Here is a 27,072-nt window from a genome sequence, read left to right on the forward strand (position 1 = left end):
GCTTTGGCAACACTCGCGCATGCGCAGTCCGCAGTAAGCGCCTCAGGTAAGAGCGAGGGCTGACTCTAGTTGAGAGTCCTGACTCTTGATCCTCGGAAAGCTGAGCCGGGCAGGTTTTCTTTGGCGGGGTAGGAGGTGGGGGTGGGTGCGCGCTAAAGTTCTGGGTTCATACGGAGGAAAGTTGGGTGTCGCTATATCCATCCATTAAGCGGGAGAGTCGCGGGAGAGGACCGAGTGTTTCCGGGTCGCTCGGCGACCTTGGCCCCGTGAGCGGGCAGTGCAGCCTGCGATGATGCCCGCGGGAGTCAGCTGCAGGCCGGGCGGGAGCGTCCGGGGAGCCCGGGCAGGCGGGAGAGCGCGGGGGGCCGCCGAGATACACCGGAGACCCGGGGGCCTGGGGGCCGCGCGAGGGCCTGAGGATCATGGGTAGCCAGCCTGAGGCAGCTCCCGGAGGCCTCGCTGGTTCCTTGGTTCTTGACCGTGGGAATCTGGACAAAGTGCTTTAGCTAATCAAATCCAGGGACGTAGCTGAGAAACCTTGCTCTCCCAACATCTAGCGTGCGTGTGAGAGACCTTGCTGTGTGATAAATCGTGTTGCCTGCAGATGCTGAGCCGTGTCGGTTTCCAGCTGTAGTGGACGGATGAGGCGTTTTCAGACGCAACATTTGCACGTTTAAGCTTGTGCACCCTGAATCAGCTTCTCAGCCGGGTGCTTTGTGAACCCCCATGACGCACAGCCCTGCTTTCCTTCGAGCCCATTCGGGGACTGCTTTCTTTTAAACTTCGCCTAAGTTCTGTCCTTCTCCAAAATCTTGTCTAATCTTGTTCCTCCTCTGCTAGTTAGTAACCTAACTTCGTCGTGGACAGGTATGCCTTTGGTGGTCTTTGTTAACTAGGCTTTATCAGTCGTTATAAACACCTTTACTGAAGTCGAGGGACTTGTAATGTAAAATGTGTGTATATATTTTTCAAAAAGGTAAACACTGAATTATACAGTGTTACTTGTACTTTATGTTTTGAACCCTTAACCTCACCTCCCAACAGAACAAAACCAGATTTTATTTGGATTCCTTACACTGTGGTTATGGCTGCAGTCAGGCTTTATTTTTAAGTTAAAAGAATATTTTTTTTTTTCACCCGTTGAACATTAAAACTTATCCCACGAGAGGTCCCTGTACCAATCATGACTTACTTGGTGTCAGGTACAGCATTGTAAACAAAACAGTTCTCCATTCCCACCCACTCAGCTGCCTGTTGGTTACATGCAAGTTCTTTATTAACTTCCTCTGCTTCGGTTTTTAAAGATACGAACAATAGTTTTAATCTTTTAGTCCCCAGGGTGATCATATTATCAAAATGAGGGAAAGGAATTTTGGTGGTAAAGAGATTAATCGGATAATCCCACAAAGTAGGGTAGTTAATTACCCCGTCTCAGGCATTATAAAAAGGAGTCAAAAGGAAATGGTGCAAACGCATGACCGTGAGCAGAGAGCTGGGACTGTAGAGTATCACAGAGCTTACCATCTCTGCACGGATGTTAGAGAACAAACAGTATGACACAGCATACATTGACGATATCAAAATCCTAAGATTAAAAACGACTGGTTTCTCCTGTTGTTGGGGTTCTAGGGAGGCAGAGTAATAACTTGAGTTTATGTTTCATACACTCAGTAAGAGTCATATGTTATTTTCTTGACTTATATAGCCCCTTTCCCTTGTTTAGCTTTTACATTAGAGAAAGAGAATGAAGACTCAAACCCTTTTTGATTGGCTTTTATTTTAATTGAAGCGAATCAAGATCTGAAGTCTAGGTTGCCACTTACTGGATGGTGGTGATCAGTTTTCCTAATGTGGTACAGGGGCCTCTTGTATACAAGTCATTGGAGTTGCATGCACATAGGCACCTTACTGGGATGCTAACCCTCAACTTGCTGAATCAGAAAGCTGGGAACTCGGGAACTGCAGGGTGAGGCCCAGGAATGTGCATTTTTAAGAAGCCTTGTGGGTGATGTACTTAGTTTGAAAGTACTGTTAGAATAGCACCTCCCCAGAACAAGTTGATTTGTTGCTCAACTTTGAAATGCTTGGGCTGTGGCACCTAGTTCACTATATGCTGTATAAATAAATGAAAACCTCCAGCTATGAAACATGTACAACCACTTACAGAATAGCCTTACTTTTGTAGGGTACTTACAAAGGGCTTTCACATATGCTGCCCATTTAGATCATCTTAATATTTTTTTGGTTAAAAAGAAAGGATTTACCCTCTCTCTCAACATTCTATATTCTTAGGTAATTAAAAATCTTAGTTCCATAAATTGTTAGTTCTTTTTACAGTGCTTTTTTCAGTTTTATCTCCTGCCCGTGCTTTATCCAATGGTATCTTTGGTTCATTGTGCCCCTTAGGGGTGGAGATTGAAAACTAGGAATGTGGGACATCTAATACAAATAAGTATACAGTATACATCATTCAAACTGGGAATGAATTATTTTTATGGAAGTGGTATTAAGTTTGTATGTGTTCACTCAGGTTTACATGTTGTTATTGTTAAACTTAGGATGGCCCGCACTATGGAACCACTGGCAAAGAAGATCTTTAAAGGAGTTTTAGTAGTTGAACTTGTGGGCGTTTTTGGAGCGTATTTTTTGTTTAATAAGATGAACACAAGTCAAGGTAATTCTAATTCAGAAGTTAATGTTTTCTAGAGGGGTGTACAGTCTATTAATGCATTTAGGTGCTAAACAGTTTTAGAGAAATTGCTTCTTCCAGGTATTGGGCATTTTTTTGGGTATAAGAGGAAAACTTGGTGTTAATTATGGACCTAATGACTCTTCTTCCTAAATGTTGTTTGTAGATGAAAGAGAATGTTTCACACTTCTATGGATTTTACTAGTCGGGGGCATAGAGCAAGTATTTTTGGTCTGGCTTAGTTTGGGAACATGGGTGGAAGAAATTCAGCCTGCCAATTATACCTCATCATCTGGTAGAGTAGTGGTGGCATAGCTGAATCATCAAATAACCACTCTCAAAGGCTATCATATCTGAGTTCTTCCTGTGTGTCAATATTGGACACTAAAAACCTTTCCCATGCCACCGGCTATCACTGAAAGTGCTTGACATTTTGTGGGGGGAAATTGTAGAGTCCTCAACTTTTTGAATTATTAAGTGGTGCTTTCTTTTCCTAAAGCAGATAATAGTAGTCCTGGGTGGTGGCCATCTTTGAAACTTATCATGTGTCTTCTTAAAGTGTTTTAGTGCAACACTGTGTTCTGGATGCTATTCGATCTCTACACTTTTCAAGTAAGGGTGTAAAAGAAAACATCGACATGGAATTTAAGAGCAAATTAAAGTTTCTAATTATATTAAGAGGGTAAAATAGAATCCATCGAACAATGAATTGTTTTTATGGATTCCATTTTGCCTTACTATGGAATTAGAAATACGTCTACTCAGTTTTTTATCTCAAACGTCATAGCTACACATTAACATTGAAAAGTTGCTTTTTATCCCTTTTCTAAATAAATTACATCATGTATACAAGCCAAATTTGAAAAACTCCAAAAGGAACTATGGGAGGCAACATGTAAGGCAAGTACAACTTACACCCTGTCCAAAAGGATATAGTTCCTGATTGCCAGAAGGACCTTAACACAGATTATCTCATAAACCCTAAAGCTAGCACTAATTATGGACTCTATGCTTTAATATTTAACACTTTTTCTCCATCAGATTTCAGGCAAACAATGAGCAAAAAATTCCCCTTCATCTTGGAAGGTATGTTTTAAGAGTATACAAAAACTTTTTCAGGTACCCTTTAAGTAATTTTTTAAATGACCAATTAATGGTTAAGACTTTAATTTTGTGGTGTCAATTTCCAAGAATTACTGCCTATCCCTATTTTAGCTCCTCTGAGAACACAGGGCGGAGAAAATTCTCATTTGGAGATGACAGTAGTTAGCCAGTGGTTAAAAATGTAGACTTTGGAATGAAACCTATCTGAGGTGGTGATGTAATCAAATCACTACCTAAAACTTGAGTGACCTCTGGTTTGCTAATTTCTTGGGAGCTGTTTCTCCATACAGTAGTGATAATAATGGCCATCTTTATGAACTGTTGTAAGGATTAAACAAGATGACATTGTGTAATCACTTAGCGCAGTATCTGCTATAAAGTAATGCTTAATAAATAGTGCTTATTATAACAGTACAGATGCTAGAGGGCTTGTAAGTGAAATACGTATCCTACTGTCTTTTTTACTTTACTATTAAGAAATAAGGAAAAGAGGTTTGATTTCTTTCAATATAGTTTAATTTTGACACTTTTACATGATTTTATAAATGACAGCTGTCTTTATTTATAGTTTATTACAAATCTATTGAACAGTCTGGAATGTATGGAGTCAGAGAGCAAGATCAAGAAAAATGGCTGAATAGCAAAAATTAAGAGTAAGTACAATTTTAACTTATAGTTTATTTAGAAAACAATCAATTTCTTTGCTTTTTAATTTTCTGAGTGGTTTTTGGCCTCTTCTTTTTGAAATTTTTCTTTTTCTTGATGATACTTTTTACATCTCTGTTGTGTAGCCAGTCATCACGTTCAGCCTCCCATCTAAGCTGTTTGAGACCTTTGTGGGAAAGAAGAAAGATGAACACACCATGTTGTAGACTCCTGGCCCCACAGAACAAAACAGGAACTTCTGGTCTGCTATGGCTTAGTCATTTCCCATCCACTATGCAAATCCCCTGCTCTTGTTTGTTGCTTTCCTTCTGCATTTATTGTTAAAGATTACTGTTTAACAAATAAAAGACTAGGTCAACAAAGGAACAAATACCCTAAAGATTTTATTTCCCCTGAACGCTTTTATTGGCAAAAGAACAGAAGCCAGTAACAATATCAGAAATAATGTCTATAAAGTACTTAATAAAGCTACTAAGCATACTCACAATATATAAAAACTGCCTCTCTAAAAGAATTAAACAGTTTAAAGTAACTACAGTCTTTATTAAAAAATGTTTATTATATTTATTTTGAGAGAGAGAGGGAGACAGATTACACAAGTCGGGGAGGGGCAGAGAGAAGGAGAGACAGAATCCCAAGCAGGCTCCGCACTGTCAGTGCAGAGCCTGATCCCACAAACCATGGGATCATGACCACAAATCATGGGATCGTGACCTGAGCCGAAATGAAGAGTTGGATGCCTAACTGACTGCATCACCCAGGCGACCCAAACGTAACTACAATCTTTACTGCTGTAGTCTAAATGCTTTTTAATCCTACATGCTCCCCAGACACTGATGAAAAAAGCCATTCCTTCAGGGTTGTAAGGAACCATTTTATTTATCCTTACTAAAAAAGGTTGTCTAAAAATACTTACGTCTTCGGAAGTTGTAAGTTAAGGCTACTTAAAAACCTCCATAAAAATTCAAGTTACTTACTTGCATTGTCTTTGTTAGCCATGGCATTCATGCCAATGTTATCAAACTTGGATCCCATATTTTCATCCAGTAGGTGGCCAAACTTAAAAAGAGATACATTTATTAGAAAACTCAAAGCAGTGTAGAATAGCTAGCTTTTTTTTTAAAGATCTTATTTTTTAATCTCTCCACCCAACGTGGGGCTTGAACTCACAACCCTTAGATCAAGAGTCCTGTACTCTACCAACTGAGCCAGCTAGTTACCCCCAGAGTAGCTAACATCCTGAAGCAGTATTTTAACCTTACCTCTTCAGCTGATACAAATAGGCTGGAGTCATTGAAATTTCCTTTCTTTTTTTTCCTTGGTCCTAAAAAAAGTGTAAGTGTAGACTATTAAATTGTAAATCCATTAATTTTGGAAAAATACAACATTTTTAAATTGAAGTATAGTGGGCACACGTTACATTAATTTCAAGTATACAACAGTGATTCAACAATCTTTCAACATAGTTTTGTTGTAAAAAAGTTGTATTTGGGTTAAAATACAGAATTACAGTTTCCTCATAGCACCATTAAGTAGCTAGCATTTTAAAATAAATATATTTTATTTAAGAGTTAGTATATAGTACTTTTAAAATCGTATCCTAATAAAATTGTTTAGATGACAAATAGTGTCTTGACTGCCTTTCCTATTTGGCCACTGATCAAGGTTTACCTAATTTCATAGTATCAGGCAAGATTAATTCTAAGGGTGACATGGATGAATTTTGGAATATTTAAGGCAAACTGTAAATTCTCATTAAGTCAGAGGTTTTATTCTTTGGACTAACAGTGAAGAAAGTGATGGAAGGTATATTATGTTGTAAATGAAATTTTTGTTTACACTTCTCAAAATGGTTCTCCTTAGAAAAAATAACACTCAACTTATAATTGTGAATATAAACTTTTTTTTAAGTTTGTTTATTTATTTTGAGAGACATTGGGCAAGAGAGGGGGAGGGGCACAGAGAATCCCAAGCAGGCTCTGCGTTACCAGCACAGAGCATGACGCAGGACTTGAACTCATGAATGCGAGATCATGACCTAGGCTGAAATCAAGAATTGGACGCTTAACTGACTGAGCCACCCAGGTTCTGAACATAAACTTTTCAAAATAAAAAACTAGAACATCTATTTCTAATATTCATTAAATTTTAATTCATACACTAATAAAAATTTTTAAAAAACGGCTCTACTAGATGCAAAGAATTTGAGTAATATTGTTTCAGAAAAAGTGAAAATGGATAAAAACAGTATTTCTAGTTAATATATTTTAGATAATGTGATTTTAACTACAAATACTGTTTTTATCCATTTTCACTTTTTCTGAAACAATATTACTTAAATTCTTTGCATCTAGTAGAGCCATTTTTTAAAAATTTTTATTCACTATGGGGCACCTGGGTGACTCAGTTGGCTAAGCATCCAACTTTGGCTCAGGTCATGATCGCAGTTCGTGAGTTCAAGCCCCAGGTCAGGATCTGTGCTGACAGCTCAGAGCCTGGAGTCTGCTTCAGATCCTGTCTCCCTCTCTCTGCCCCTCCCCCATTCACATTCTGTCTCTCTCTCCCTCTCAAAAATAAACAAACATTAAAAAACCCTTTTTTTGATTTTTATTTACTTTTATTTGTTGAGAGAGAGTATGCATGTGTGAGTGGGGGAGGGGCAGAGAGAGAGGAGAGAGAGAGAATCCCAATTAGGCTCCACACTGTCAGCGCAGAACCTGACATGGGGCTTGATCCCATGTACCATGAGATCATGACCTGAGGCAAAATCAAGAGTCAGACACCCCATAGTGGGCCAGTTTTTAAAATAGCTTTATTAGGGAATAAAATTCATAATAAAACTCAGCTGTTTTTAAGTGTGTAATTCAGTATGTTTTAGTAAATTTACAGAGTTGTTCAACGTCATCACAATGCAATTTTAGGACAACTCCATCAACTCCAGAAGATCCTGGTGCCCATCTGCAGTCATGTGCCCTCTTCCCAAGAAGGCTTTTGCCTTTTCTGGTTATTTCATGTAAGTGGGATCATTATGTGGTATTCTCTATTTGGCTACTTTCACTTAGCGTAGTATTTCTGAAGCTCATCCATGTTATAACATGTAACAGATCAGTACTTAATACCATTTTATTGCTGAATAATATTCCATTATCTATTCTTTAGTCAACAGACATTTAAACTGTTCCCACTTTTTGGCAGTTAATAATAATGGTGCTACTAACAATCATGTGAAGTCTGTGCATTGATACCAAAGCCACTTTTGATAAAATAGCTTCTACAGCATTTCATCTCAAATTTTGTGTATCCTTAAATGGGATACTGTTATTGAGTATTTTCTCTTTAGCTAAAATTCCCATTTGTGTATAGCACCTGGAAACGCGTTTTTGGTTTTCACTCACCTTATATGTATATATCTATAACTTCAACTGGTGAGCCCTGTTACTGCCCTCTTAAAGTTGCCTTAAGGTTTGTTTATCCTTAAGGATATCCAACATTTGCAAATATAGGGTGAATACCACCCACCTCTCCCTCTGCAATTTATCAATGTTTGAAATTCCTTTGCCTTCTTTTGTTTTAATCAATTATGTCAGGTATCTTTTAATTCAAAACTATTGTCAGCTGAGATCTAACATCTTTCAGGCTCTGGTCTTCAGAAATAATAGTAAGGTCACTGAGAGAGCATCTTTTAATGAAAGTCTCAGTAGGACTTAAGATAAAGCAACATTTTTAAGTTTACTTATTTGAGAGAGCACATGGGGGAGGGGTGGAGAGAGAGAGAGAGATCCCAAGCATGCTCTGTACTCAGTGCAGAGCCTGACATGGAGCTTGAACTCAGGAATGCTGTGAGATGATGACCTAAGCCAAAACAGTTGCATGCTTAGCCGACTGAGCCACCCAGGTGCCGTTTTCGTAATTTTAAGTAATCTGTACACCCAACATGGGGCTTAAATTTAGAACTCCAAGTTGCATGCTCTGCTGACTGAGACAGCCAGGAGCCCCAACGTTTCTTTTTGGAGATGATTTTGGGGAAAGCTGTCTTATATTTGAGCACAGGCTAGTATTAAATTGTGACCTTATATCACTCAGCGATGACAAAATCTGAAAGATAATGTTATCATTTACATATCAGGTAAGTCAATCTAATTAAGAGGACTATGGTTGTCAGTACTTGAAAGGGCTTATAAAAGTTTTGCAGGTATAAATGTCTGAGAGACTACTACCAAAATATAGTTATTATTTTTGATACTTATTAGCAAAAATATTTAATGTCCAAAATATTTTAACATTTCATTTTAAAAGAAATGTTGTCAAGCATTTTAATTATTTTTAACTTTGCAAATCTATTTTTATTCGTTATCAGTATTTATTAGTCAGCAGAAACGAGACATTAGAAGCAAAGCATAGAAAAAAAGTAAGCCTATGAATTTATCACAGATCTCAGGAATAAAATATAATGCTTTCTACATTACAAAAAATTTTTTAATGTTTATTTAGTTTTGAGAGAGAGAGAGAGTGAGAGCGCACAAGCAGGGGAGGGGCAGAGAGGAGACACAGAATGTGAAATGGGCTCCAGGCTCTGAGCTGTCAGCACAGAGCCTGATGTGGGGCTTGAACACACAAACTGTGAGATCATGACCTGAGCTGAAGTCAGATGCTTAACCCACTGAGCCACCCAGGAGCCCCTTGCTTTCTATATGTTTATTAAAAAGTTAAACTTGTCACCTGATACAGTACCTTTTTCTCTTACTACCACTTTACAAGTGTTAACATTAAAAGGCATAATCTGTTATGATATACTTTATAGATGATCGAGAGATTTAAATAAGAAAAAAGTTATGAAGAAAAAACTGAAGGCATATGTGGCAAACAACTTTCACATATTAAAAATAGAGAAAACTGTTATTATCCATTATAAAAACAAAAACTACATTGTACTAACCAATTAAGAAGTTTCCCAAAATAATAATGAGTGGTAACTTTCCCATAACCACTGTTTAGGTTTAAAAGAGAGTAAATGCATTCCTTACCTTGAAATGATCCAGCAAAGTCCAAATCATTTGCACCTTTCCTTTTGCTTCTCTTTGTATTGATTTTGGAGCTGACGTCATCAACTTCTATTTCAAAAAACCCAAAACAAAAAACAACACCATGCTATTAAGCAATTTAAAAAACAGAACTGCCACTGGGCTAAGAAAAATGATTATTTTGACTTTTAGAAATAATTACTACTCTAAAATTTAAAAGGGGGAACGTAACAGCTCAACAGGTATTGAAGAGACAGCTTAAGTGCTGATTAAAATAAAAGCCCAAACACCTGGGTGACTCAGTAGGTTGGGTGTCTAATTCCTGATTCTGGCACAGGTCATGATCCCAGGGTGGTGGGATCAAGCTCTGCATCGGGCTCTGCGCTGAGCATGGAGCTTGGTTGGGATTCGTATTTCTTTCTCTCTCTCTCTCCCCTTCTGCCCCTTCCCCAGCTCATGCTCCTTAAAATAAAATAATATATATATGCATATATATAGGATATATATAGGATATATATATATCCTATTTAAATTTTTGGCCGATCTCATTATTAATTTGAATACAGGATAATATGTAAAAAAAAAAAAAAGAACACTGTAGTAGAAAAACTAGCTTACACTGAGGAATAAAGGAAGATATGTTTTTTTGGCCCATATTTAAAAAATGCCCTTACTTTCATCATCTGACACATCCATGAATGTTCCTCCATCTTCATCAATTTCAGTAAATTCTTCATTCAGACTTCCTAAAGAAACTTCATCATCATCTAAGTTATCAAATAGGTCATCATCACTGCCTTCTGAATCTTCATCTTCTGGGTCTTCCTTAGCACCTTTTTTTTTCTTTTTCATGTTGCTGAAGAAAACCAAAAACTTGTAATGGAGAACATTGTTTTCCTAAGTGTTTTTTGGTGACCAGAGGGTACTAGGCTAATAAGCACAGAATCTCTATTTAATACACTAATGTGTATTATAAAGGTCTAAAATGAAAGTACAAATCCATTTCCCAAACTTATTTCAATAAACTTCTCCTACACATCATAGTCCTGTACTTTACTGTTCTGAGGACAATTTGGGAAATTCTGAGAAAACAACAAAGTTAAGAAAAGACCAAAAAAATTGAAGTATTTTACCCAGCAAAATCAAGGTCATCCTTTCCAGAGGTGAAACAATTATCATCTTCAAATGTGTCTGTCAGAGAACAATATACAAATTGTCAGATATAGCAAGGAATAACAAAGTTGACCTATGTCTTCTATTTGAATCAATTAACACAGTCATGACTGTGCTAGTTAGTTGTGACAAGTAAACACCAAAACGATATAAATCTGATTACTGCTGGTGTGTTTGATTAATCTACATAAACCTATGACCTTAATTAAATACTGACCTTAATTAATTAATTAAATCCCCAAACTAAAGTGGATTCCAGTTAATTTCAACTTCTTTCTACAACTCTTTTATGGAAAGAGGGTAAATATCAAAATACTTAGCAATTTGTAGTCCTTTTAAGTGGTTGTTTTTAAGTGCTTATGGTATTCTATCTATACGATGCACAAGAAAAACAAACTCAATGTAAGCTTTTCTAATTTCCCATTTTTTGTTTTAGCCTAAATATAGATTAAAATTTTTCTAGTTCTGTGGATCACAAAGGTAAAACAGATGAAACAGCAGACTATTGCTACGAATAGTGCAAGGAGATTATTAGTAAGAGTAACAATGGCTTCTCTTTTATAAGAGATTAGGCCTTAAGAAGGAATACATACCATGTAAATACAAACTTATTTTTCCCATTAACAGTCCATGCACAATCCCATACATTTCTCTGGAGCAAGTGTAGGTGAACTACCATATGCCACCAAGGTACTTCTCAATCCTCTGTTGTCATTTTCATGGCATTCTTAGCTAAATGATTTATCTAAAACTAAGATTATTACTACAACTAATATTCCAATATTCTAAAAGGAAATAGAAATAGATTATCTTACAAATTGAAGAGCTGACAAAAACAAATTACCAATCATCTTTTCAAATTCCTCATCGTCCACATCTTCTATACTTTCTTCATCTGCATTCCGTTTTTGTTTCTCCTTAACAATAGCAACCTTTTTATAGTATCTAAAATAAAATAGATGTTATATATTTGATAATTTTATGAAAGAGCCCATTTAACTATAATTAAAGCACCTATGACCAGTGACACAAACAAGTGTAAAAACTTAACTCAGCTGGATATAAATGACTAAAATTTGCATTTATTGTAGAAAAAGTTTTGAATTAAAATAGAAGCCTCTGGATGTGAAGTATAATACATTTCAAAGATTTCATAAAAACACTTCATCTTAATTAAACGGCATAGTAAAAAGTTGTTTTAGCATCAACACTAATGATCTAAGTGTTAGAATAAGACCAACTGTGACTCTAGAGAATATCTAATCACAATATTTTATGTCAGACGCATCCTCTTACAAGGGTACAGTGAAACATGGCATTCTGCAAATGGGATCATACCCTCAAAATTCTTCACACAAAATGTTTTTTAAAAATCAAATCAAATGGAATTAACCAATCAGATAATGATAACAGTACTAGTAGGTTTAGGACTTCTCTCTATAGCAGCACAGTGAATTTTGCTAATTCTGCTTAGAACCATGTTTTAGACAACTTACTCCTGAGTTGCTTATTATGTTAGACTGGTAATGGTTTAAAGCCTATAAGACAATTACTATATTAAAAAAATAAGAAAAGTTTCATAAAGTCAAGAGTCATAAAAAATTCCCCCAAATTTACTTGCTCTTAAGTTTCACTTACGTATCTTTTTTTTTTAATTTGAGAGAGAGAAAAAGCAAGTGAGACAGAATGCACACAAGCTGGGGAAAGGGGCAGAGGGAGAGAATCCCAAGTAGACTTGACAATCAGCAGAGCCCGAGGCAAGGCTTAAGACAAAATCAAGAGTCAGGCGTTCAGCCAACTGAGACACACAGGTGCCCCATATTTCACTTAGATATCTTAAGATTAGCAACTGAATGATTTATAAATTCCCTTTGCAAAACAACAAAAAACCTACTTTCTAATCTTTTCAAGACACACCTATGTTAATGAAACATTTTATGGAATCTAAAAATTTCAATTTTAATAATACCCCAAATGAAACTGTATTAAGTATATTACCTGTAGAAAAATAGTTCATCCACTGGTATTTGGCTTTCTTCTTTTGCAAGGAATTCCTTACTGTTCACTACGAAAACAGATTAAGACAAAAATTTTATTAAAGTAATCCTTTTTTATGTTATTCAAGCTCTTAAGACTACATACAGCATACCTATAACTCTAAAGTCTCAAAATGTTAAGGAAGATGGACAGAAGGCATCTTCTAGTGCATAGGACAATCTCTGGAAAAGTCTGAGTGCAGAAGACCCAACATTTGAAACTATTTGTCAGCTACAATGAAGTATGCAGCCACCAGTGCATCACAGAGAAAGAACATGGTTCTCTCATTGTCCTCCAACTGCATCTAGGATCCCAATTTCAAGAGAAAATTAGAGTTCTCTTAATCACTTTAAACTTGACATTTTCATCTCAGAAAAAAGACAATAATGCCTGCCATTCTGGAACAGGAAGTAAACGTAAACAGAATTATCCACAATTTTACATAATACTAAGACGGAAACTAAGGAACAAGAACAAGGCACTATAGGAATATTAGTTTTCCCTCTTCACAATAAAATTTTCTAACTCCTCTTGATTAAAAGCAGATTTGGGTGAATTCTAACTATTAACTTTGGGCAAGTCCATTTACATCTCTGGGTCTTTGTGAAATCAGTTGGGAATTAAATGATTTATAAGGTGCAAATTAACCCTAGTCTCTGAACAAAAAGCTGTGACTTATTATATAAAGAAATATCTGAATACAGAAACAGAATCAGGTCCACAAGATGGGTACTCAAAACCCACAGAAGGTTATCAACTAGTTTAAAATGATGCTTTGTGGGGCGCCAGGGTGGCTCACTTGGTTAAACATCTGACTCTTGATCTCAGCTTAGGTCATGATCTCAGTTTGTGGGATCGAGCCCCACGTTGGGCTCTGCTGCTTGGGGATTCTCTCTCTGCCCCTTCCCTCCCCTACTCTTGCATGCGTGCGCACATGCTCACTCTCTTTCAAAATAATAAACATTAAAAAAAGGGGAGAAACCTATTAAAAAAAATGATGCTTTGTGACAAAAGCAGTTGTGGGTTTTCTGCTGAACCCGTATTAGAGAGCTTAAGATGGTATCTAACTATGAAAGATAGTTATATATGTGTGTGTGGGGGGGGGTCATCACCAATAAAGCTATAGATGATACAGAAATGGCAAAATATTGATAACTGTTCAAGCTGGTGACAGTTATAGGGGGTTCATTATACGATATGTGTATTTACTCTGGATATGTTTGAAACTTTCTGTAATGTAAAAAAAAAAAAAAAAGAAAAAAGAAAAGAAAAAGCCCAGTCAGACGTGGTAAACTCGCGAATGCATACACATTTTTGGGAATAAGAGATGGATAATGTCTCTGGTGCTCAGTTTTATTCTGGTGAAGTGGAGGAAAGAATAACACAACTTATGTATTATTGACTTGTTCATTTCAACTGTCCAGGCTTGATGCTTACCAGCAAGACTACGAACATCCTTCATAAACTGTTTTCTTTTTGGCTGCATCACAACACTATCTGTGTTTTCTGAAATGTAAAATCAAGACAGTGCAATGTAAAACCTAGTTGTATGCTCATTTTATTTATTAAATATCAACACTGAAAACCAAATAATTAAATAGAAGCATACCTTTGCCTTTATGTGGCTTTGGATTTCGGTATACAAATCGATCTAAGAATCTCATTAATGTAAAATCCTGGAGTGGGTCCCCTGAATACTGAATATGATTTCCCTGAAAGGCGGAGAGGGTGGGAGGATTAAGAGCTTAACTCAAGTTATATAGATGCATCCAGATAAAAAAAAAAAAAAGGAAAAACACAATGCACAAAGGCACAAATATGCCATAAATGATGGTTCAAATATCCGTCTCATCTCTCTTTACTTGAAGAATTACACACACACTCATACATACACATATGTACTTTATGATGCACTGCTGACTTTATCAATAGGCCAATGATATTAATACTATAGGTCATCTAACTATTAACCAGGAACCAAACACTGACGTGGCAAACACAGCAAATGGGAAAGGAATGGGCACTCTTTCCTCAGGAGACAAGCCAGAATGTAGTTAAGTAATGGCTGAAGTTTTCTAATATCCTGTATTTCCTTCCATTCACCTCAGAGTGGGAAGACTTATCTGCTGCACTGTATTAGACAAGCCACTGCTCCTTTACAACAGCAGAAAATGTTTATGATTCTATGTGGTAGACAGAAAACAGTGTATGGCCAATTATTGATTATCTAAAAGTAGATTATTTATTCTTATTTCTTATCTTTGTAGTATTTTAGACTTACCTGAAGGATAGTCTTTGCAAAAAGGGCCACAGAGGGATGAAAATGCTCAGATAGCTAAAAAGAAAAATGTGAGCAAAGTCAACTTTTACTACAGTAAATCCAAAAAACTGAAACTTGAGCCAATACATTAGAGAACAATGATTCTCAAAATTTTGGTCTCAGGAGTACTTTATACATTTAAAAGTCAGGGACCTCAAGAGCTTCCTTAATTTAAGTGGGATATATCTACTGTTATTTACCTAATTAGAAACTACAACAGAAAACATTTTTTAAAGTTTATTTATTAATTTTAATAGAAAGCCAGATACGGGATTGGAACTGTGAGATCATGACCTGAGCTGAAACCAAGAGTCAGATGCTTAACCAACTGAGCCACCCAGCCACCGGCAAAAGAATTTTAAGTTTTTATTTACTTAAATAATCTGTACAGCCAAAGGGGGGCTCAAACTCGACCCGGAGATCAAGAGTCACACGCTCTTCTGACTGAGCCAGCCAGGTGCCCCACAACAGAAAAATTTTAAACAACTGTTTACAGTCAACTTAAAATAACAATGAGCCTATTATACATTAACGTAAATGACACAGTTTATCAAAAGTAAGTTTTTCAGGATAAGTAACTATTAGAAGAGCAGAATTATTTCACAGTTTTGTAAAACTATTCAATGGCTGGCTTAATAGAAGACAGTGGATTCGCATACATGCTTCTGTAGTCCATGTTATTTTTAGTTGGAAGTATATGAACGGTCTTTCCTCACACAGATACACAGTTGGAAATAGGAGGGTTAACTAATAGTCTTTCACATAATTGTGGATTTTCTTCTTTGCTACTACACCCAAACTGAAGATTAGTTGCAATATGGAATCTGAAACCATTATCAATCAGCTTTTCGTACTTGCTGCTTAAACTTAGTCTACTTTGAATAGATCTCTTATTCATGACTTTGTAACACTGTGCATCAGTCATTTGGAAAATACTGATTGAGTTATGTAGTTCTTCCAAATGCTGGTTACATTATCACAAAAATTACACTGGTGGTATCCCACTGATTTTATCAGAAAAGTTTTTACATATTGAGAAAATGTCTAGTTCAAGGTGGTGGTTAGAAGATTTCTAAACTTTTAGTCTTTGCTTAAAGGCTTGAATTTTAGGGTGCCTGGGTGGCTCAGTCAGCTAAGCGTCCGACTTCAGCTCAGGTCATGATCTTGCGGTTCATGAGTTTGAGACCCACACTGGGCTCTGTGCTGACAGCTCAGAGCCTGGAAACTGCTTCGGTTTCTGTGTCTCCTTCTCTCTCTGCCCCTCCCTGCCTGCACTATCTCTCTCTCAAAAGTGAATAAACATTAAAAAAAAAAAAAAAAGCTTGAATTTTATCACTGAACGTAAATACTGTCAGCTGTTTCACTTGAAATAAGAGATTCACTTCATTCACTTTCAAGAAAATGTCTCCCAAATACCCAAATCTGAATAACCGGTTTATCAGTCAGCTAGTCTTTCATGAAAAAAGCAACTAGTTGAGCTTACAACAAACTACACATGTACTTTTCCTAAGACACGAGAAAACCTTCATACTTACTTAGGTATGCACAAGTGTGTTATGGATTCTTGCTGTATATGCACACAGAAAACATAAAAAGACATGTACTCTAGGGTAAAGATCATCACTAATTTTTCCTGTTTCATCATTCCTATGTGATACTGGCTTTTTTTGGTTTGTTTTGGAAAGTAAGTGGTAATGAAGAATATAATGGCCATGAATGCAGTATGGTGCTACTGTCTCTATGTGTGCTAAGGCACAAACAGTTTTATCCATTTTAATATCAGTACCATGGTCAACACAGTTACAAAGGCAAATAATGTGCCTTGGTATCACTATGAAAGTAGCTGTAACCTTGTAGACTCATTGAAAAGGTGTGAAGGACACACAGGAGTCTATAATGAAGCACTTGTTTAACCAAAGGTATCACAGAAAGTTTATCGGATATATTAATTCCTCTAACGCATTTATTTAAAAAAACTTTTTTTTAACATTTATTTATTTTTGAGAGAGAGAGTGTGTGAGCAGGGGAGGGGCAGAGAGAGATGGAAACATAATCTGAAGCACACTCCAGGGTCTGAGCTGTCAGCACAGAGCCGGACACGGGGCTTGAACTCAAAAACTGTGAGATCATGACCTGAGCCGAAGTTGGACACTTAATGGATGGAGCCACCCAGGTGCCCCTTCTCTAATGCACTTAAAAAGTAACTATATTTGTAAATAGTTCTATCTACACAAAACTTCTCAGGAAGATCTAATGCATAAAGAAAAATCCACCCTTTATATAGAGTCCTTATATGCAATAATCTGCTAAAAACACAATTTCTTTTATTAATATTATTAAGATGTTATATTTATTATTTATTAATTTTGCATGCGCATTATTTAAGATTTTCTACATGTGAATGTAGAAACGTATAAATGCGTAAATTTAGGGGTGCCTGGATGGCTCAGGTGGTTAAGCGTCTGGCTCTTCATTGCAGCTTAGGTCATGATCTCACAGTTCATGAGTTTCAGCCCTGCAGTGGGCTCTGCGCGGACAGTGCAGAGCCTGCTTGGGATTCTCTCTCTCCCCTCTCTATGCCCCTCCCGTGCGCACATGCACGCTCTCTTAAATAAACTTAAAACAAACAAATAAATAAATGTGTAAATTTAATGTTTAGCAGAGGCCACAGAAGTATGAGTTATAAAGCATTACAGCTGGGTGACATACTTCAAATTGCTTCCTTATGCCAATTAACTAATTAAGTAAGTAAACACTATCATTTACAAGAAAAATGGAAACTTCCAAAGTGTTAAATCCATGAGGGCAAATAGAAAGCACTACTGAATTAAAAGACAATTTAAAATTACTTAACCTTTTTGAGTTCCCAAAGACTTGTGTTTTCAGCTCCACAGAACAAAGGGTTTCTACTGAATGGATCATAGGTCTTTAACTTTTTGCCACCTGAGAACAAAAAAATACTATTTCTCAAATGCTTTATTCCCAGCCCAAGAGTTCACTAAAAGCTATCACCATTAATGTTGTCTCCAATTACTATAATATGTATGTGTATATGTAACTGCAATTTTCAACATTCTTAGTTAGCCAGGTATCTACCTAGATTAAAAATTCTAAGCCCCAACGAGAATTAGTTATGGTACCCAAAATAGCATTTGCTACCTTGAAACAGCAAACTGAATAAACCAGGCAGCAAAAGGTACCCAAATCTGGGTCAATTAGGTCATTAGTGTTAAAATGGCAAATAACCTGACGATGAAATACGTCTAAATTCTTTCAGAACTTTAAGAGCACTGAATATTTGTTATTAAATTATGTGCAAAAATAATTCTCACTCTGAACAAGTTTTACATTATCTTCATGCTTGCAGAAACTCAGGATCAAAAATGTAAGAGAACTTTCAGAACACATCACAATGTCTCTACTTCACAATGTACATGCTCATCATCTTTCTGATGGATTCTTTTAAAAACTTTCCTGCTTGCTATCATACTTCTCTTTTACATTTCACAGGCAAACTGAAGTCTGGGGAGATGAAATAATTTGACTAAGAGTCCCACGACAAGTTTGAAGAAATGGATCTGGCCCATTTCTTAATCTCCAAGGTTAGTGTGCTTTTCTTTTAGAGCCTCAAATGAAGAGGCTGCATTTCCAAAAGGTATTTGCTTTAATTTTTAAGATCTAAATTACTTTAAAATGTGCTATTATCTATACTATTATTAATAAACGTATCAGTGATTCACTATATTAAAAATTTAGTTCTAAGTTCCTGAATATATCTGGTTATAAAAGCTCTACTTTAAAAAAAGAAATACTGAGGTCTTCTAAAATGGTATACTATTAATTTCTATTAAGATCAAAGGGGAATCCAATTCCCTGGTTTAAAAGTTCAAGAGAAAAATTTGAAGATTAAGAAACTCACCTTTCAAATTATCAAAGTGCACCCAAGAAGCAGACTCTGATTTTTTTGTCCCCACAGGACCGTCAGACACAGTTTCTTCTGTCTCAGCTTTTTTTACTATATCTGTTTCTTTATCTGCATCAGTGAATTGTTCTGTGTCTTCATCATCTCCTATGTCAATAAATTTCTCTTCATCAGACTCCTAAAACAATGTTTTAATAAATGCACATTAATCAGCTGAAAGTCTGTATTTAGTTAAGTGAGGGAGTTCTGAAGAAGATCCACTTATTGCAATAATGGTGAAACATGAAAGTTCCATCAATCAAATTGATAATGAGAGGATTCCATGTTCTTTTTCCTAAATGTAAAAGGAATTAAGTTTTCAATTCCCTGAAGACTTTGGGGATTTTTTTTTGTTTTTTTTTACATGAAAACATTCAACCCTCAAATTTCTGACGTGTTATAAATAACCCTATGAAGTAGGTGCTGATATGTCTATTTCACAACCAAGGAAACAGGTTTAAGAGATCTACTAGCTCTGTAACTATCTATAACCACCTCACGTAATTTTAGTTTAGTACAGTTTATTATGAGTAAAGGATCAAGCAACATGCCCACCTAGTAAACTGTACACCTGGGATTAAAATCTAGGTCTGTCCAAATCCAGGACTCACACTTGTTCATGCTCCAGAGAACTAAGTTATTGAAGCAAAGAAGAAAATACCAATATATTTCAGAACCCACTCGATTTAAAAAGCAGTTGTGAAATATACCGGATGATCATCTAGTTGGCTTCTTAAACCTGGTTTTGCTTTAAGGATCTCCGACACAAGATATAAAGCTCCACATATGAATGGTGGCATCTGTTCGCAAGTAACTTGGAGTAACCTCTTCACAAAAGCCTTGACCCTGCGCAACACGATGTCCGCTTTCAGAGACTTGTAGACAAGATTAAGAAACATGGCTTGCTTAGAACACAACATCAACCCTGGATCCAACATCTTCCTATAAAACAAAAACAAGATCAAATATTTATTCATAAAATACCTCCACAACCAGCAGCAGAGGCAGCTGCTAACCTCATCTTAGTTAGGGATAACCTTCCTGTTTATTTTACAACAAGAGACCATTTCTGGTAAAATGGAAGTCAATGACCAAAACAGAAAGAATGATGATCTTGGGGGTGTCGGGTGTGTGTGTGTGTGGGGGGGGGGGGGCGCGGGAGTTGTCACAGGAGAAAGACTTTTTGTGGGTTTCTTTTCCAAGTGTTTCTCCATTCTCTAGGATAACAGCCTAATTTTTATATAGATACAAAACTGTACATGAAAGGCTAATCCAAAACCAAATAATGAAAACTGACTTATGAAAGCAGTAGACTAGACCAGGGCTCTTCCTATCCTTGTAGTACTACCTCCTACCTGGGGACCAGAGGCAGCCTCGACATATTTCTAATGAAAAACATACATGTAGAGTAGAAAACCGAACATGATACTTTTATAATTCTCTCTTTATCCTAGTTGCTGAATCCTAGAGATGCTTCAACTGTTCTTGTCCTCCAGACATTAGGATATCCAGAATTAACACAATCCTTGGTATATGCTCATGTGCAGTATTACTTCTTATTCTAAGCACTTCTATTAACTTTTTCCCGTTAATACTAGAAATGGAAATATCTGATCTTGTGAAACATTTTCATATTGCTCTGCATACCCAGTTTTCCCCATTTGTCAGTTCTGTAATTCTGGTGATATTCTGAGATCTCCTATATTATCTAATCTTTGATACTCAATTTTCTCTCTTCATATTTAAAATTTTCAGTATTTCCATCTGTTTTATGACTCATTTTTTTAAATTTTTTTTTTTTCAACGTTTTTTATTTATTTTTGGGACAGAGAGAGACAGAGCATGAACGGGGGAGGGGCAGAGAGAGAGGGAGACACAGAATCTGAAACAGGCTCCAGGCTCCGAGCCATCAGCCCAGAGCCTGACGCGGGGCTCGAACTCACAGACCGCGAGATCGTAACCTGGCTGAAGTCGGACGCTTAACCGACTGCGCCACCCAGGCGCCCCAATGACTCATTTTTTAAAACACTTGAGAGTTTAGATGGGTGTGTCCCCACCATTTGGCAGAGAACATGCTCTGCAAGTTTTTGATAAATCGTATTTTTGTAAACGAAATCATCTGTTTCCTTTATCCTTCAAATAATATTAGGGAATTTTTGTTTATAGGGAATTCTGCTTAAATAAAATACTATAAGAAGGCTTAGATGCCCTTTGAGGAGATCCATCTGTGAGAGCTCCTGGCAAGCAATAATTTAAAGAATTTAAGAATGTACTCCTCAGCTATTAGACTGTTGTGTTAAACAGATAGTAAATGGATATTAGAAAAATATGTTTCCAATAGACTCTAAACGTTGTCCAAAAGGTTCTTGTGACCATCAAAAGTTACAAAAAAAACCCCTAGGACCCTGAAACCTCTACATTTTCAGTCCTGGAACTCTTTCCAAAGTAAAGAAGTTTTTATTACTTAAAAAAATTGTAGACTCTTAGGAGTTATGGAAAGGACTCTTAGATTTTCTTTAGTTTACCAATGCAGTCAATACCATGCAACATTATGAATTCCCAGAGCTCACAGACTAGGATTTGCCATCTCAATTGGCCTTGTCATGTCTGTGTGATTTTGCACAAATCACTGTACCTCACAGACTGGAGAGGTGTTAAAGAGGAAGAAATTCATGTGAGTAACACTAATAACAATAGCAACCAACACTTGCAGAGCACTTATTGTATATGAGGCATTATTAAACACTTAACATACATGTGAAGATTACATGGGTTAACATATACATGGACTCAATAAAGCCCCAGTTCTGTCATTTTTTAGCTATGTAACCTTGGGAAGTTTTAGAACAATTAACCCTACAGGATAGGGGCACTCCTTTCCATTTTACAGACAAACTGGGCCACAGTAAAATGGGATCAATCATGTTTACCAACAGGGTTTTAAAGAGGATTAAGTAATTTGTCCAAAGTTATACAGAAAACTAATGGCTGGGACTCAAAGCCAGGCACTGGGTCTTAAGTTCAAAATACTAATTAGCACATTGTATTTCTTATAAAATACATGTATGTAAAATTAGTAAAATGAATTAGAAAGGAACATAGGGGTGCCTGGATGGCTCAGTCGGTTAAGTGTCCGACTCTTGATTTCAGCTCAGGTCCTAATCCCAGGGTCCCAGGACTGAGCCATGCGTCAGGCTCCCTGCTGGGTGTGGAGCCTCCTTAAGTTTCTGTCTCTCCTTCTCTCTGCCCTGCTCCCCCACTCACGCTTTTTCTCTAAAAAGAAAAAAAGGAACATATAGCTTGTTGGTATACTTGAACAGTTCCAAAGTGTTTGTTTATACACTGTTCAAAATACCACCCCTCAATAGGTGTCAGGACAACTGCAAAATTCAGTAAACAAAATCTTAATTCTAATAACTAAAAAATTCCCAAAATGCAACCCTAACCCTTCCTAAGAGACTTTCTCTTTTTTTTTTTTCCTAACAGACTTTCTTATGTAGCATCTGTCTTCCCCATTATAAACGTAAGCACCTCTAGGAGTAGGAATTTTGTTCAGTGCTATAGCTGGAGCACTTATAACATTATGTGTCCAGCATATAGATGGCACTCAAAAAAAAAAAATTCCTGTTGAATGAATTACTAAATGGCTGTGTGAAGGGCAGGGGGAAGAAATATAGGGCTGAGGATGGGAGTGGCGGGAAATTTTAACTGCAGTTCTAATTTTTTAAATTTCCTTTACTTTTTAAAGTTTATTTTTGAGACAGAGAGGGTATGCATGTGAACTGGGGAGGGGCAGAGAGAATCCCAAGCAGGTTCCTCGCTGTCAGCACAGAGCCTGACATGGGGCTTGATCTCAATAAACCACAAGATCATGACCTGAGCCAAACCAAGAGCAGGATACTTAACGGACTGAGCTACTCAGGTGCCCCAGCAGTTCTAATTTTTTAATATTTGAAAGATTTAAAACAAATATAGCAAAATGTTAAAGATGAAATATTAGGTGGTAGGATATGGATGCTTTCTTTGGGGAGGGTATTCTTATGAATTTTAACAACTTCTTAAAACAAAAAGTAATGTATGCAAAACATTTAAGTTTTCCAAGAAGGAAACAAAGATTAAGTGACTTACTCAAAGTCGGTGATTAGCAAGTTGCTGAGGAGGGTGGCCTAAAATCAAGTTTTCTAAGTCTTTTTCCCCAAAGTGGGGCACAGGTGCTGTATATTAAATCACGTTATTACTAAATCATGTCATTAATGGTATGTACTTACCTATATAATGCTGCATAATATCGATCTGATATTGTCTGCTGAGAATTCATTACTTGAAAAAGCAACATTAAAGCCTGGACGCTGGTATTAAAATTCACAACATGTAGCACTTTAAAGAGCGTGTCAACCTGCTCCCTCACTTTGTCATCACCAGTCTGGGCATAAGGGTATGCTCTATTTACTCCTGTTAAAAGGGCACTAAGCATTTTTGATTCAATATCTTTTTTCTTGATACAAGTCCGAAAAAAACAAAAATAAAGAGTAATTAATTTATTAGCTAATTCACTTTCTTCATGGGAAAGGACCATTTGATTTAAAAAGCAAATTGCATAATATTGTGCTTTGGAGCTGATATTTGAGCGAAAGAGCAGTCTTTCTACTTCGCCACATACAACTCCTTTCATATTTGGATGTTTAGAAAGCAAGGTCTCTAACAGATGGGAGGCTTTTGTGGCTATTCTGTTCTGAGGATCTCCCAGTTTATTTACCACCTGCACAAGAAGAGCCTTTTCTTCCTCTGGTTTGTTGCAAAGAAGTTCATGAGCTACCACAAGGGCTCGAGTTTTAGTGGCCACTAATGAATCATGACTTAAAGTTTCTAAGACCTGCACAAATTCAGCCACTAAATGTTTCAGCTGGTGTTCAAAATACCATAATATCAGCCTTCTATCTCTTGAGTCCTTATTGCCACTGGACAACTGTTCCAGTTTGTTGAAAGGATGCTGGCTGAAAATCCGTAGTTTCCGACTGTCTGGCAAAAGGTCTGTAATCAGTAACTCTTTGAAAGTATCCAAAGCCATGAGGCACTGCTGTTTGCTACCCTTCTTTTTAACAAGGCTCACAAGAGTTTCTACAAACTGCAGTGTGTGAATAGCATCATCCTGAATAAGAAGAATCATGGCTGCCATCCTGTCACCTAGCGTCCCTGATGACACAATTGCCTTCATCCAGGTAGAAGCAGCTCCCTTTTGATTATTTGTCTTATTTTTGAATAAGTTGATTTCATGCTCATACAATTTCTGAGCTAAGGTTTTGTACTGAGACACAACATCCCGAGGCTGGGGTTCCAAAGAATACTCGTTGCTGTATTCTAGATCATACCATTTGCCTCCAGGCTTGAGCAACAATGTCTGTCTCTCACAAAATTCAAAGACGTCCTGTTGTTTATCTTTCTTAACTTTTGGTGTGGCACTGTTGTTCTCACCAGAATGCTGTTCTGGCCTCTTCTTATTCTTCACCTTACCGAGTGATGTCCTTTCACTTTCTGCTGTGTTTTGCTTTTTTTTATCTACTTTAGATTCGCTTGCATTTTCTTTTTTAGCTGGTTCATCTTCTTCAACTAAGAAAGCTTTTGCATACTTGGCCAAACTAAGATTTTGAATAAATGCTTCTAATTCACCTTGCTGAAGGTCATCAATTGCTCCTTTTTTGCCTCCATCCACCACTTCCTCATTTTCATCCAAGGTAGCCAGCATAAGGTAATCTTGCTGCATTAAAACATAAGAAAGTTTAAATTACAAATCCAACAGTTTAGGTAAGTTTCAAAAGTTAATTTGAAATCTGTATCTTCAAAAGCAATTAAATTCAATTACCATGGTATTGCCTGGGCTCCCACCCCACAACCAAATAAATACTTGATGAATTAAAGATTTATGTGAAAAATAAAACCATAAATAGGAGGATGCACACTGTAATTCAAATAATTTCAGAGTAGAGAAAATCTTTCCAAATCTGACGTAAACTGCAGGCCTTTAAAGGCAAAGATGGGTATGATTGTCATTCATAGAAAACATGCAAAAGTCAAAACACAAATATGGGGAAAAAAGTAATGGCAACTGACATCAAAGTAATTGGGCTTAATATTTAATACAAAAGTTCCTACGTGTCAATTAAGGAAGTGACAACCAAAAAGAAAGATTTGCAAAGGATATAAACAAATGGTTCACAGAGAAAAATGTATTTTTTTCAAAATATGAAAGGATGCTCAACCTCACTGACATTAAGAAAAATCCAAATTATGGGGCGCCTGGGTGGCTCAGTTTGTTGGGTATCTGGCTTTGGCTCAGGTCATGGTTTCACGGTTCATGGATTCGAGCCCCACGTCAAATGAATCTGTACTGTCAGCACACAGCCTGCTTCAGATCCTGTCTCCCTCTCTGCCTCTACCCTGCTTGTGTGCACTCTCTCCCCAAAATGAATAAAACATTAAAAGAAAAATAGGATTTAAAACCACCACGATTTTCTAATGTGTCAGATGAGCAAAGATAAAATTATGACAGCTGGTGCTGGGGAGAGTGTGAGGAACAGGCATTTTCCTACATGGTTGATGGAAATGCAAACTAGCACAACCTCTATAGAGGGCAATTTGCTACCTTCAAATCAAAATACAAGACACACTTCCTTCGATCCAGCAGTTCCATTTCTATCAATTTAGGTTATACATAACACTTACAATGTGGGAAAGGATTTATTTTCAAGGTATTCACTGAAGCATTATTTAAGATAGCAAAAAGTTGACAACCCACAATAAATGGCTGGTTAGACAGATTAAACAACGATTTATGCAGGCATAAAACCAATAAAACCAGTGACACAACTGCATATACTGATAGGGAAAAATCTTCAAGACAGCAAGAAAAAAAAGACACACAAAATATTATACAATATGGTATCTTTTGTGTAAAAAAGAACCTGTGTTGTGTGTTTGCTTGGAAGATATCCAAGACACATAAAAATAATGGAAAGGAAATTGCATGGCTGGACATAAAAGTGGGAAAGACGACTTTTTACCGTGTACTCCTCCTTTTTAAGAGAACCTTTTTGTAACATCGGAAATATTATATATTCAAAAATTAAATACAACCCAAGTACAGGGAAAATTGTCAATCTGCCCCTGTAAATTGCATTTCTCCTGCCCCCATGTCTCCCCCTCCCCAAGCTATAGTCTCAAACATCTACTAAAAACATAAGCTAAATTCTGCCAGGTATTTGCTCCAAACCTTTTAAGGTTTTCCATCAAACCCAGAGACAGGCCTACATTCTTACCTCTCTTACTTCATTTCTTACACTCTCTCCTTACCTCACTGGGCCTCAGCTACACTTGACATTTTTGTTGTTGAGAGAGCAGCATGGCTCACTCCTTTCTTTCCTAGTTTTATGCCTAAACATCTCCGTGATGAGTTCCCGATCACCTCATGTGAAACTGTTACGCCCTTCCCACTCTTTACCCTTTTCTGATTTTCTTTTCTGGTTTTCTTTTTCTCCGTGGCACTACTCAGCATCCGACGTTCTATGCATTCAAAAGTTGGTTACTGTTTCTTTTCCTTAATTAGGGTGTAAATTCCAAGAGCGCAGAAGGCTTCTAGAGCGCACAGTAAACACGTGCATGTACTCCGTGAGGAGTTTCACTCAGTGAAAATGAGTGACCTACATCCTAAGAAAGGCCACAGCGTAAACACGTTCAATTCTAAAGCACTCTTCTCTCGTAGAGAGCAGTGGAAAAGAAGTACAGGAAGGGCACAACACAGTTTCGAAGCTGGAATCGGGGTTCAGGACACCCTCCCACGCCACTCGCCGGATCACTTGCGAGACCACCCCGGGCGCCTCTGTCCCCTTGTCTGAGTCCGAGGCCATTACCTTGGTGCCTCCAAGCCGTAACACTTCCTCCAGAGAGAACCCATTTTCGGCTTCATCGTTATCCTCTTCGCTGTCCTCGTCCGGATCTTCTACTGCCTCCTCTCCGCCCCAGGGCCGCTTGGCATGGAACTCCAAAGGCTTCCTGGCGGCCGCCATTACCAGCATTGCACGCGCAAACAGCCCAGAGCCTCCTTTCG

The 27,072-nt window shown here is 37.2% G+C and overlaps 2 protein-coding genes and 1 long non-coding RNA gene across 10 annotated transcripts in view; 2 read left to right on the forward strand and 1 right to left on the reverse strand.

Annotated features, from left to right (window-relative positions):
• LOC144615960 (uncharacterized) overlaps positions 1 to 5,563 on the forward strand; it is a 426,549-nt gene extending 420,986 nt beyond the window's left edge. The window contains exon 2 of the long non-coding RNA XR_013554772.1: positions 5,124 to 5,563. This is a non-coding gene — a long non-coding RNA (uncharacterized LOC144615960). The remainder of the gene's footprint in view (positions 1 to 5,123) is intronic.
• CEBPZOS (CEBPZ opposite strand) lies at positions 1 to 19,144 on the forward strand. 8 transcript variants are annotated; one of them, XR_009615618.3, is made up of 6 exons: positions 939 to 1,966; positions 2,559 to 2,674; positions 3,731 to 3,775; positions 4,362 to 4,446; positions 18,521 to 18,612; positions 18,987 to 19,144. XR_009615618.3 is itself a non-coding variant. In XM_060652718.2 (5 exons), exons 2-4 carry the CDS (start codon positions 2,560 to 2,562, stop codon positions 4,442 to 4,444), a joined length of 243 nt encoding a protein of 80 aa, XP_060508701.2. In that variant the 5' UTR covers positions 1 to 46; position 2,559; the 3' UTR covers positions 4,445 to 4,446; positions 4,585 to 5,563. The 8 variants fall into 8 exon arrangements, 7 of the variants coding, with proteins under 7 accessions (XP_060508701.2, XP_060508702.2, XP_060508700.2 ...); XM_060652718.2 differs by lacking the exons at positions 939 to 1,966; positions 18,521 to 18,612; positions 18,987 to 19,144 and adding exons at positions 1 to 46; positions 4,585 to 5,563; XM_060652719.2 differs by lacking the exons at positions 939 to 1,966; positions 18,521 to 18,612; positions 18,987 to 19,144 and adding exons at positions 93 to 113; positions 4,585 to 5,563.
• On the reverse strand, positions 4,452 to 27,040 carry CEBPZ (CCAAT enhancer binding protein zeta). Its single transcript, XM_060652525.2, has 16 exons — positions 26,876 to 27,040; positions 23,240 to 24,726; positions 19,682 to 19,913; positions 18,930 to 19,110; positions 17,865 to 17,953; positions 14,972 to 15,025; positions 14,300 to 14,402; positions 14,128 to 14,196; positions 12,652 to 12,718; positions 11,498 to 11,598; positions 10,614 to 10,671; positions 10,155 to 10,336; positions 9,484 to 9,570; positions 5,722 to 5,783; positions 5,437 to 5,518; positions 4,452 to 4,625 (listed from the first exon to the last, which is right to left on the reverse strand). Exons 1-16 carry the CDS (start codon positions 27,038 to 27,040, stop codon positions 4,486 to 4,488), a joined length of 3,159 nt encoding a protein of 1,052 aa, XP_060508508.2. The 3' UTR covers positions 4,452 to 4,485.
• Between the last annotated feature and the right edge of the window lie 32 nt (positions 27,041 to 27,072).

This window comes from Panthera onca, chromosome A3 (assembly GCF_046562875.1).
Source record: "Panthera onca isolate mPanOnc1 chromosome A3, mPanOnc1 haplotype 2, whole genome shotgun sequence".
Classification (NCBI taxonomy): Eukaryota; Metazoa; Chordata; class Mammalia; order Carnivora; family Felidae; genus Panthera; species Panthera onca.

Bases quoted from the DNA above. Each gene is read 5' to 3' on its own strand.
- CEBPZOS (XM_060652666.3), top strand. From the start codon at position 1,827: ATGGTGGTGATCAGTTTTCCTAATGTGGTACAGGGGCCTCTTGTATAC. The intron at 2,675-3,730 runs GTAATTCTAATT...TTTCTCCATCAG, and splicing joins TAAGATGAACACAAGTCAAG to ATTTCAGGCAAACAATGAGC. The intron at 3,776-4,361 runs GTATGTTTTAAG...CTTTATTTATAG, and splicing joins ATTCCCCTTCATCTTGGAAG to TTTATTACAAATCTATTGAA.
- CEBPZ (XM_060652525.2), bottom strand. From the start codon at position 27,040: ATGCTGGTAATGGCGGCCGCCAGGAAGCCTTTGGAGTTCCATGCCAAG. The intron at 19,914-23,239 runs GTAAGTACATAC...TTTGTTTTATAG, and splicing joins TATTATGCAGCATTATATAG to GAAGATGTTGGATCCAGGGT. The intron at 10,672-11,497 runs GTAATTTGTTTT...GTTCTCTGACAG, and splicing joins GGAATTTGAAAAGATGATTG to ACACATTTGAAGATGATAAT.